Genomic DNA, 12,103 nt, shown 5'->3' on the forward strand with positions numbered 1-12,103 from the left:
ATTGTGTGCGACCTTCCTCAGATGCGTTAGCAGGAAGCTGGTTGGGAAGTAAAATAGCTGGAGTTCAAACTGGCACTCCAAGATGGGATGCGGCTTAGGAAAGAGAGGCTTAACTCACTGTACATGATGCTAGCCTCAAAGCTAAGTTCATTCTGGTGCAAAAAATAAGGAATTCCTGCATTTTTTATATAACACCGTTCTAGTGAAATTATTGAAGATTATTCAATCTGCTGAAAAATCTTTTATTGAAATATCTGGAAACGTGTCCTAAAATGAGATCCAAAAAGCAAAGTAAATTCTTAGTAGATGCACAAGAGCTGGTGGTTTAGTTAGTTTTATCGCTTTGGAGCAGAGAAGTAAACTCAATGGACATCTGTGTTCCTTTCCAGTTTCTTGTGTTCAATAAGATAAATCTTGAATAAGTGTGGTAGGTACACAAATACAGTTCAGGAATTTTTGATCTCCAAATGCCAAGAAACAAGCAGAGATAGCTTTTTTAAGATAATAAGCTTTAGATTTTTTTTTCAGCTTAAAGTTTAAACTTTGAGTTTCTTGCATGCCATTTTTGCCACCTGATTTTCTCTGTCCCATCTCTTCAACAGTTGTCTTCCTGTATAACCAAGCAGTTCTAAAATTCAGGATCTTAACTGGTATATTCTTAGCCTTCCTGTTCTAAAATTCCCACTTATATGTGGATATTTTCATTTAACACGTTCTCATTTCTTCTTTGTTACTGTTTCCAAGAGCTACCTTATTTGTGAATTTGTAATCATTTAATGCCTCCTTCCTTTAATCTCTCAAGGCATCAGTACAAGATCCATGCACAACATGTGCCCACCAGAATTTACTAATCAAATGAAGGCACCAGTTGTTATGCTGCAACTTCCTGAGCCTGGTGATTGCTAAAGACATTCAGTTACTTTGTGTAACTTTCATTCAATTAAGTTGTTTTTCTTTATTCATGGATCATTTGCCACATTTGAAGCACACAACTGTTATAGAGTAACTTTAGTACCTCCCTCTCTTCCAGTTAAAACTTAGTATTATTTAAAAATGGGCACACACATGCCAGGTTCCCAAACACCAACTATAATCATAAGCTAAAGGGAAGCAAGAAGTACAAAAGGGAAGTCCTTGTACTCGAGTCCACAAAGGACTTTACAGTATGGGGTGGCTAATCCGAGTTGGTAGAATCCTAGCCTGGATCACAGGGAGTCATCACGTAAGTTATCAGTAACTGTGAAATGTACCTCCCTGATAAGCAATTTGCATTAGCAACATGTACTCATCTGCCATTGCAATCAAACCCTCAGTAAGCTCCACTGAGCAACCAATATTGGACACAAGAGATTCAAGCAGCCGTCAGTCCCAATTCCAATGCATAAGAATCTTCACCCCTAACTCCCTGGGGAGCCCAGGAATCAAGCAATAACTGATTTCTTGCTCTGCGTTTGGCAATAAATTCTACTTTCTTTCAGCACCCAAAGTCAACAAATGGCTTTCTATGTGTTGAATGAGCTGACCCAGTTTGGGGATTCTACAATGCCTTCAACCACTTTAGGGTGGTGTTTGTTAATACTATTTGTTATTTCTTCTTTTGCAGGTGTTTTTGTTCTTTTCTGTTATCCTATTGGGTTTATCTGTTTTAGTTATTTGTAGACATTCTTAAATTTCAGCGACATTAAAACTGTATAATTAATATTTTGTCCAGTTGGGCTTTGTTTGATGTTTTTCATTGTGTAGCAAATTTCCCAGTCTCCTTTTGATGTTACTGTTATATAGGAAGGCTTTGCCCACCAAATGATTATAAAATTATTCCCCAAAACTTTTTCAAAGAGCATTTTAAATTTTGTCACGAATATGTATGAAACTTATTTCCAGAAAGAGCAAATCTCTGAAAATATTTACTGATGTGCACCTGGAATTCCTGTGTGAGTACCACTAATCACAGGGGTAGTTTTCTCTCTTGATGAAGAAGATAAGGTGCTACCACTGACAATATTCCCCGCTAGTTTAAAAGGCGGTTTTTGATACTATTATTTCCATCAAATGCTTACTTTCTGTAGATCAATCCTGCCTCTGCTCAGGGTGTCATCGTTTCTGGCCAGTTGGCTGCTGACTTAACTGATACGTATAACACCTGCACTGGGGAAATAAGCTCTGTGCAGTCTTTTACATCCCTCTATCTCTGCTATGACCATGGAAAAGGTCCTTTGTTGAGATAGCAAAACTCAAAGACTAAAGCAGCCTGTATTGTGTAGACCCTGCTCAGTGCACAGCTTCCCTGGAGACTCTGAATAGAAAATCTCTGAATAGATTTTTCTTTATAGAGAAACAAATTTCATGAGTCATGCTTCTTCTGAGGTTTTAGAGTTTGTTATTATGGTGTCTAACATACAGTAACACTAATACACATATAGTTTTTTCCCTTGAGCTTTAATATGAACCCTTTATCATTTTGCTTCTTCTTAAGCCACTATCTCCTTGTTTTTTTGTAACTTCCAAGCATATTTTAACAGCTAAAATGACCAAGTCCTACATCATTGCTGTTTTTTAAACACCTGTTGGCTAGTCTGAAGCACTAGCTGAACATATACATTTAGAATACCATCAAATTGCAGATTTTTTTCAAAATGAGATCACATTAAATTTATAAACTAATTTGGGAGAACTGACATCTACGTCATAGCGATTACTCCAGTTTTTTTCCCTATGTCTTGTGTACTTCTAACTTAAAAGATTTTTGTTTCTATGGAATGGAAGAGAATTGACTCCTGTATTTTTCTCTCTCTCTTTTTAAAGATTTATTTATTTTTATTGGAAAGACTTACAGAGAGGAGGAGAGACAGAGAGGGAAGATCTTCCATCCACTGATTCATTCTCCACGTGGCCACAATGGTTGGGAATGAGTCGATCTGGAGCCAGGATCCTCTTCCAGGTCACTCACACAGGTATGGGGTCCCAAGGCTTTTGGTCAGGCTTGACTGCTTTCCCAGACCACAAGCAGGGAGCTGAATGGGAAGTGGGGCTGCTGGGATTAGAACCGGCATCGCTATGGGATGCCCGCAGATGAGAGGCGAAGACTTTAGGCAACCGTGCTGGGCCCCTGAATATTTCTCTATTGTGCAGCTACTCCTTTCCTGAGTTCACTTACTAGTTTGGAAAAAACTAGTTTATTTTGTTTTAGCAAGAGATAACCCTTGTTACATCTTGTTCTGGAATTTTTCCTAGTCTCTAGCCTGAGTACAATGCATTTCTTTCCCTTATGGCTTCTTCTACCATCTGTTCTAGGACATTTAATGTGTCCTATTTAAATCCTCCCTTACACCTCTTGTTCCTGTAAGGCATTTAGCAAATCTGTTTGTGTAATTAAATTCTTGTACTATTATTACTTTATGAACTAATTTTACAACATTGCTTAGATTATTTAATATTTCCATACCGGTTTTACCATACTTGATAAGAGAACTATTATATAGTGTTTCTACATCCTATTATTATATAGTTCCTTATTTCTCATAAATTATCCTCTTAAAACTAACTCACAAGTCAACTATATCAAAACCATTGCCTCTAACTATGTATTAGAAGGGTCTACCATTAGAATATAAGTTTTTTCATGTCTAATTTTCAGTAGTTGTTCTCTTGTGATGCACATTGTTAATATGGCTGAGGGTTTTTTGCTCATCTTCTTAGGGACCTTGTTTCAGTTTTTTTGGTTTCAAATCCAATGATTTTTGCTGTGAATTTTATCTTTTCACACTTCCTATTCCTTTGTGTCTTGAAAGAAACTTATTGAAAAGTAAGTCCTTGTAATTCATTAACAGATCATTCGTAAGACACATTTTGATTATTTGTAAACACCTGATGTTGTAAATGTCCCTTTCAACACTGTCTTTGCCTCATCTCATGGGCATTGGTGTTCTCTACTGTCATCTCTTCAGCGCTAAACAGGTCATGCAGTAGAATCGATTTCCACAAGAAGGTTTCTGATGTTTTTCATCACTTGGTCATTCTGCAGCATGTTGTTTAACTTCACATTGATGTAAATTTTCTGTTTTTCTCCCTGCTGTGGACTGCGATTTTGAAGCTGTATTTAAGGGGACGTATGATAAAGGTAGGGAGGAGACTGACAACGCGGAGACAAAGTGCACTACGCCTCTGCATATCCAGACCAAAGATGGACTCCTGGTGAAACTGTTGAATATGTCCTGACAGTAGGATGCTGGATTCTCTGACATTGTCCATGGCTGCTATGTGGGGAAACACTTCAATAACAGCATGATGGACTTAATGACTGTTCATGAAGGACCACACATTATAAAACTAGATGGAGGGCCTGGCACGGTGGCCTAGCAGCCAATGTCCTTGCCTTGAAAGCACCAGGATCCCATATGGGTGCCGGTTCTAATCCCGGCAGTCCCCCTTCCCATCCAGCTCTCTATGGCCTGGGAAAGCAGTTGAGGACAGGCCAAAGTCTTGGGACCCTGTGCCCCTGTGGAGACCCGCAAGAGCTCCTGGCTCCTGGCTTCGGATTGGCTCAGCAGTGATTCACCTGGGCAGTGAATCAGTGGACAGAATATCTTCCTCTCTGCCTCTCCTCTCTATATCTGACTGTGCAATAAAAATAACATAAATCTTAAAAAAATAAAAAAAATAGAGGGAAAATCAGTGTGTATGTGTGTGTATGTGTGTGTGTAGGGGGGACTTGGAAAGGGGGATGGGAGATTACAGAGCCGATGGAACTGTATCATAAAATAGTAATAATAATAACAATAATATTAATGAAGTTAAAAAAGAATAAGTTGCTATTTCTCATGGTGAATTGGATTTTTATACCCATAATTAAGGGGAAGAGAGGTTCCAAGTACAAAAGATAGTTTTATGATCCTGATAGAATTGCTTACATAAGTCTCATAATAGCCTTTTACTCTCTTCTTTAAGCCAATATAACAAAACAAAACAAAATTGTAGTCTCATGCATACTTAAATCATACAATTCCAAACCATCTGGCCGCCCAAAAGATCAAAGATCATTATTTCCAGAAACCTTTTGCCCAAACAAATGTCTCACAAGGCCCATTCAGAAAAGGTCCAAGAGGAGAAGTCACTGCCTGACTGCTTTCTGGAATACCACACCCGGTCCCCCAAAGGTCCCCAGGCTCCTCCTAAGTTGAATAAGGGAGATAAGGAAGCCATTGGCTTAGGCAGACTGATTTGGAGGATTCTTATCAAGGAATTCCTCTCCTCTGGATCTGGGCTGACTGTTACTGCTGATAGCATACAGCAAAAGTGACACTCTTAGATCTGTGTATCCAGGTCCCATTAAGAACTTGAGACCATTATGCTCAGTGAAATAAGTCAATCATAAAAGGACAAATACCATATGTTCTCTCTAGTATAAGGAAACCATCATGCAAATTGGAATGTATAGTGATGGAGTAATGGAGACTATCATATCCAGAAGTGAGGACACAATGCAATATGCATCCCTATTTCCAAATCAAGGATGGACTCCCAATGAAATTGTTGGAAATGTGTAGACAATGAGAGCTGGACTGTCTGACACTGTCTGTACCTGCAATGTCGAGGCACACTGATGGAATCGTGACTCCTTATGAAGAACTATACTACTGAAACAAGGTGGGGAAAATCAGCCAGAGGGTGGGACTTTTGGGTGGAGGGACATCCCAGACTCTATGTAATTGTATCATAAGATTCAAAATAAAAATTAGAAAAAAAAAGAAAGAAAGAAATACTAGCTTCTGGAAATTCTTGCTTTTAGAATTCTTGCTGCTTGGATAACAGAGATTTCTGAGTAGTGCTCAGCTGCTCTGGCTATTTGGCGCCAGGTGCCAGGCAAGGTATCTGTGAAGAACGTAGCTTGCTCTTGCCTCAGCCGGCAAGTAGCTGCCACTAGATGAGGGGGGACACAAACAAAACTAGTGCAGCTGAGTCCCTCAACCCCGAGACCATGGGAATGAAGCTTCTGGATGAATAGTTATGTGAAAATAGCCCATGTGATAGGCTATTATAATAAAAACCTGTCTGTGTGAAGTCCACTGAGAAACCAGGAATATATTCAGATCATTTCTTCTCCATGAGACACTTCAGCAAGTCAAGCTATTCCTTAACAATGACTTTTGCCCTGAAATATGCACAGCAGGAGCAACACTGGAGCACCTTGCACCTTCGATTTGATTCTGTAAGCTGGGATTGACATGCACGCATTGCCTTTGTTTCCACTCACTGACTAAACACATTCACGGAGTATAGACAGCTGCATGTGGACCAATCATCTTCTTCCAAACTCCCCTTCTATGACGTCATCTCATCAGGGTCCAGTCTAGCACCCATGTATTTTTGTTTAACCATGGCTGTATCACAATGCTACCATTGGACACTAAAAGCTCTTTCACCTAGTATCAGATACTCATCATTTAAAAACTCTAAATCCATACTTTAAATTTGAAAATGATAATACTGTGAGCTACCCAGTGCTGCATAACCACTTATCTTGCCTCTCAGAGGTTTAATCCACCCACACTGGGTTACCTCATAGTTGCTCTAGGTGGAGGACCCTGTAGGTGGTCATTCATTGCCTTAGTCATCTCAGCAGCTCTGGACAAGGATTCACTTCTATCAATGGTTACCTGAAGAATCAGCTCTTTAAGTGGTGCCAGAATGAAGCCACAGTTTCTCTTGAGTTCTTTATCATTTAGGGCTCTCCGCATAGAATCTCAGAGCAAGTCAGCCAGAGGGAAACAGCCCCAGCCTAATGGAAGCTATTATTGTTTTTTGTATAACTTGATCACAGAAGTGATATTTCCATAGTCTATACTTTAGAAATGAGCCACTAGACCCAGACCACACCCAAAGATGATCAGACAAAGGCCTGGCCACACAAAGGCAGCATGCTTGTTGGGGGTTTGGGTCTGAAGCTGCCTGCCCCTACTATTGCTATGCATCCTGTGTTCTGTTATGCACAGAGATACATAAAGTGAAGACCTATACTTTGAAGAATTTTTAGTAGGTTGAAGGGATGAGGGGAGAGCATGACGACTACATCTAACTCTCACAATACTGAAGAAATGCCGAGTTGTACAGAAGCATTGTTGCTTCTGAGAAGAGACTGCAACTCCTGCTGCTGGAGTTCTAAACCCCTGCCAAGATGGAGGCTGGGAGACAAGGAAGAAGAGTATTCTGACCTGAGTCAGGAGGCAGAAAAGTCTGTAACGTGCTGGGACACTGGGGAGGAACTCTGTGTTACTGAAACACCAGAGGCTGGAATGTCAGGTGGGCAGAGCTGAGCTGGGAGCGAACCACACACAAGCATAATAATAAGTGCATTAAACATGGCAAAAAAATAACAACCCTAGAAGCATTACAGTATGTTGCTGCTTCCAAATAATACATACACTCATTTGAATCCAACCATGCTTGGTGGGCAATCCTTCATTACTTCACAGAAACCATTTGGAGCACACTGTATTACCATCTGCAACTAAAGAGACCCTTGATATTGACTTGTGGTAGTACCCGAATCCCCTGCCTAGGAGGTATCAGGGCTGGGATGCAGGGGCTGGGCACATCTGACTGCAGTGGCCCTGGGCCCCCGCTAGGTGCCTCCTCACTGCCTCCCCCACGGGCCTCTCACTCTGCAGGCCAGAAAGTGCAAGCTGGAGTGCACAGTCAGTGGGAGGCACATGGAGTGTCTGAGCAACGTGTCTGCGGTCAAGGGTGGGCCTCTGATGTTCTTTCTCATTGACTTTCAACACAACAGTAGACAAAGCAGAAAGAGGAACTTAGCTTCAAGAGCGACTCGTGCCACTCCCACTCCCTCCATCTTCCTTCTGCGACCAACATTTTATTTTTGGGGTCTTTCAGAACAAATTCTAGACATCATATTCATTCAGCCATAAATATTTCCCTGTCTACAACCAGTTAAGGCTGGAACCCAGAGTCCTAACATCTTGACGACACTCATCACAACCAGTAATTCCCAAACAGCGGCTGCTACCCTAAGAACTTTTCAAAACCAATCCTGTTCCTAAATGGTGGCCCCGAAAACAACGATTTCCCGTTTGGGAGCCATTTCTTTTTGTAAGCACAGTAAAATGTTTCCCACGGACTGTAGGCATGGTGTGCACACAGCAGCAATGAGTCTTAATCTCTCCCAAGGCATTTTCTTAATTTACAACAACACTTGATAAGCCCTCCAATGTTGGACTTCGATGACTCAGGGCTGGGTTCACGGGTAGCTTTCAGCTACTACTTACTGACACCTAAAGCAGGTAAGATCTTCTCTACAAGTAAAAATTGTTCTGTCTTACTGGCTGGAGACTGAATTCATGGGCCCTGACGTACTCTCACTTGTGCAGCTTTTTGTTTAAACTCCAGGAAAGAAACCACATCTTTTTCATAATCAGTAAACCACAATCAGCTTCATGCTTAGCACACCGGAAAGTGCGTATTTTGCAGAAAAGCACCCACCTTCTATTTGCAATCCAGCCTCACACACTAAAGGCTCGGCGCTCTCAGGCAACAGGTGCACGGAATGTGTATCTGGAAAGAGATTTGAAAGTCATGCTCTCCCCTTTTATATCTGACAACATCACAGCTGAGAACAGGGAGGACGATTTGATAGGTAACTGGCCACCTTATGTGACTCCTTCCGTCAGTCCTATTTTTAAAAGGTTTCTATTAAAATTAAACTCATTTTTTTGTAAAGAAGATGCAGTGATATAGTCTGGTCGACTTAGGCTCTGCATCTAGGCAATGCTGCGTGGATATATGCGCGAGATGTTCCTTCCTGTTTCATGAAACATTCATCCTACTGGGCAATCCCTAGCTACCACCATTGAAATGCAGGTGGGTTAGGCAGGACTGGCCAGGTCTTACAAAGACCCATCAGCCCAGCCCCTCGTCCCGTCCCCTTTGCATCTCTCCCAGGACCCCGAGCTCGGAACACAGCGCAGGTTCTAAGGTAAACAAGTTTGGGTCCTGTATTCCTTGTCAGCGCGGCTGGCACGGGCAAGAGGCGACTGTTGCCACGGTAACCGGCTCCCTGGGCAACCGCAGCACAGGGGAGGGGCGTGGCCTCGCGGGCGGGGCGTGGCCTCGCGGGCCGGGCCTGGTCGGAGGCGGCGCCGGCGGCTCGCGTGGCGACCGCTGCCGGGTGCTCGGCGGGGCGGGGCGGCGCGGCGCGGCACCTCCTCCCGCGCGGCCTCCGGAGGCTCCCTACTGCGGGCGGGCGGTCGGTCGGCAGAAGCCGGGCGCCCCGCCGTTTTTCCCTCTCCACACACACGCAAACACACACACCCTGTGGAGACGCCAACATGGCGGGCGGGCGCCGCGGCGGTGGCCCGCTGCTGACGACGCTCCTGGCCGCCTGGCTGGCTCTGGCGGCGGCCGCCTCAGGCTCCGAGCAGGCCGCGGTGCCGGCGGAGCAGAGCCGGGTCCAACCCATGTCCGCTTCCAACTGGACGCTGGTGATGGAGGGCGAGTGGATGCTGAAATTGTGAGTGTGCCCGCCCGCCCCGCTTGCCGCCGCGTCCCGGAGTTCGAGAACTCCGGCGCCGCCTCGCCTCCGCGGGCCCGCGACCTGCGCATGCGCGCCGGCCCCGGCGCTGACAGCTGCGGGCGCCGAGTTCGCGGCTGCGGGCCAGCTCCCTCCAGGCTTTTCTGGGGAGTCAAGTGTTTTGGGGATGGAGTGGTCAGCTTCTCCAAGGGGGCGACGGCAGAGGGGGGCCAAGCTGCAGGAAAATTGTGCTTTTACACGTGGGGAGTGCGTGCGGCGGACAAGGGGCTGTTGCCCCCTGGCACAGCAGAGCACAGCACAGCACAGGGAGGGGTTGCTGAATGGATGCTGCGGAAAGGGGCAGGCAGACCACTTGGTGTGGAATAACTTGCGTTTCCCTGTGGAAGACGTCGAGGTGGCCTTGTGAAAGACACGCAAGCATGGCTGCCTTCTGTGTAGAAGCCACTACTGCAGTTAAATGCTGATGTTTGTGACAGTTTTAGAGCGAGGCCTTTGGGCGTGGGGGGACATGTCCTAAATGAGTGAGGGTCTTCTGGAACAGCATTAACGGCTTGCCCCTTTACCAGAGGAGGTGGCTAATACTTGTACTTGAAGGAGATGGGAAAGTAGTTTTGAGGTAGTTGCAGGCAAGGAGGTTGCTGATTGGAGTGCAAAGTGAATTTGTAGTGGAGGACGGAACCATTTGGAGGAAGGTTGGAGGTGGACCCTGCAGAGGTTAGTCCCAGGACCGTGACACAATGGTGGCTTTTTAAGGAAAAAATGTATATGAATGTAGAAATGGTGGTTGAGACTGCGTCTCTTTGTGGTTTCTGGAAATGTGTTTCTTTGGTCATTGCTGTTTGATAATGAAGCTCACATGGGGAATATAGACTCATAGTTAAAGCCAACATTGTTGATTTCTTCAGTTCAGATTGTAGGCAGGTACATAGGGGATGAAAACCTTAATACGAGCTCAAAGTCAGGAGTTGCGTCACCTAACAAATTATTTGAAATAATTAAGAGAGAGAGGGTAAGGCAGAACGAGATCTTCCATCTGCTGGTTCACACCCCCGACGGCCTCGATGGCCAGGACTTGTCATGATGAAAGCCAGGTGCCAGAAGTTTCTTTCACAGCTGTGATATGGGCTGCAGGGGCCCAGGCACTTGGGCCAGCCTCACACTTTTCCTAGACCATTGTCAGGGAGCTCCATCAGGAGTAGCTGGGACCTGAACTAGTACCCAGCTGTTCCACAACACCGGCCCCTCAGGTTCCAGTTAAGAAACATTCAAAGCAAGAGGAGCTTTAGGGTAGGATTAGCAGGTGAGCAATATTTAGAAGGGACAGGGAAGCTGTACCTTTTGTCAGATGATGCAAGAGTTGTTTTTTTTTTTTGTTTCTTTTCCGCCATGCTTACTCACTTGGGAGTCACTTGAGATGCTGGCTTTCCCCATTACGTGTGGTGTTAGGACAGGGCACAAAGGCCTTGCTGTGCCTAATGATGTCAATACCTTGGTGCTTCCTTTTGGAATTGCTGTATCTCAAGTAAAATAGCTGAGAGCATTTGAGCTTTGGTGAGTGTGAGCCCCCAAAGCGTGTAAATGAGTGACAGCCAACACCTCCCGTGACTATGGTTCCTATGGTCCTTCGTTGGGAAGGCGCAGTCCCAGAAGCTGGGCAGTGCCGCCAGCGGGCCATGGGTGCACTCGGGGGGCGTGGGGCCGTTCAGGAGCAGGCAGTGGGGGTGGACACGAGGCTGCCAAGGAGAGGGCTGAGGGCAGTGCTGCCACTTTGCTTCTGTCTGCTGAAGCCTGAATCCTTTTACTGCAGAAATATGTGGCTCTTGCCTGCTTTAGGACTGGTTTCTTGTTGTTGTTCTGTAGTTACCACTCCTTGGAAAAAAAAATCCAACAGCTTAATCCAACGCGGTCCATTATAGTCTCTGTAACACTATATGCCTAATAGAAATTTCCAGGAATTGGGCTACCAGATTATTCTCCTAATTGCATAGGAGAGATAAACAAAATGTGTTGCTACTGCCTAAGCTGTTAACGTTGTTCCAGAGGCGTGGCTGTAATAAAGTGGAGATTATCAGCAATCCGTAGCTGAGACATTGACTTCTCTAAGTGGTGAGCTACTGAGTTTTGTGTTAAAAGTTCGACATTACTTTGAATGACAGTCCTTTGCCTATTTGCTTATATGCTGCCTTTCTTCTGGGAGTTTTTTCTTTCATATTCCAACTAATACAAAGTCCTCAAAATGCATTATTGGTATTGATAATTTACTCTGAAGGAGCAGTGTTTGTCTGCTCTGAGACGGGAAAAGCTTCTATTATAAAATTTAATTTGCTGTATTTTCTTTGTCTTTCAAATGGTCAGTTCTTTGAGCTGCGACATCAGTTCTGCTTTTAAAAACGCACTTCTGTGTTAAGAGAGAATCTCTTAAAGTCGATATTTGCAGTGAGGGATTTCTCGTCTGAAATTGTTTTAAAGATCTAAAGCATCTTCCATTGCTACTCACGTGTTTATTAAGTCTGTGGACTTAGTGTGTACTGAATTTTGTTGTACGCTCAGTGTCTCTCCTGT

General features: G+C 44.3%; 1 protein-coding gene across 1 annotated transcript in view; it reads left to right on the forward strand.

Moving 5' to 3' along the window:
- Positions 1-9,135: 9,135 nt before the first annotated feature.
- Positions 9,136-12,103, forward strand: part of TMX4 (thioredoxin related transmembrane protein 4) — a 28,616-nt gene continuing 25,648 nt past the window's right edge. Inside the window, exon 1 of the mRNA XM_058679899.1 lies at positions 9,136-9,520. Within this exon, the coding sequence (XP_058535882.1) occupies positions 9,339-9,520 (182 nt within the window). The 5' untranslated portion in view covers positions 9,136-9,338. The remainder of the gene's footprint in view (positions 9,521-12,103) is intronic.

This window comes from Ochotona princeps, chromosome 22 (genome assembly GCF_030435755.1).
Source record: "Ochotona princeps isolate mOchPri1 chromosome 22, mOchPri1.hap1, whole genome shotgun sequence".
Taxonomy (NCBI): domain Eukaryota; kingdom Metazoa; phylum Chordata; class Mammalia; order Lagomorpha; family Ochotonidae; genus Ochotona; species Ochotona princeps.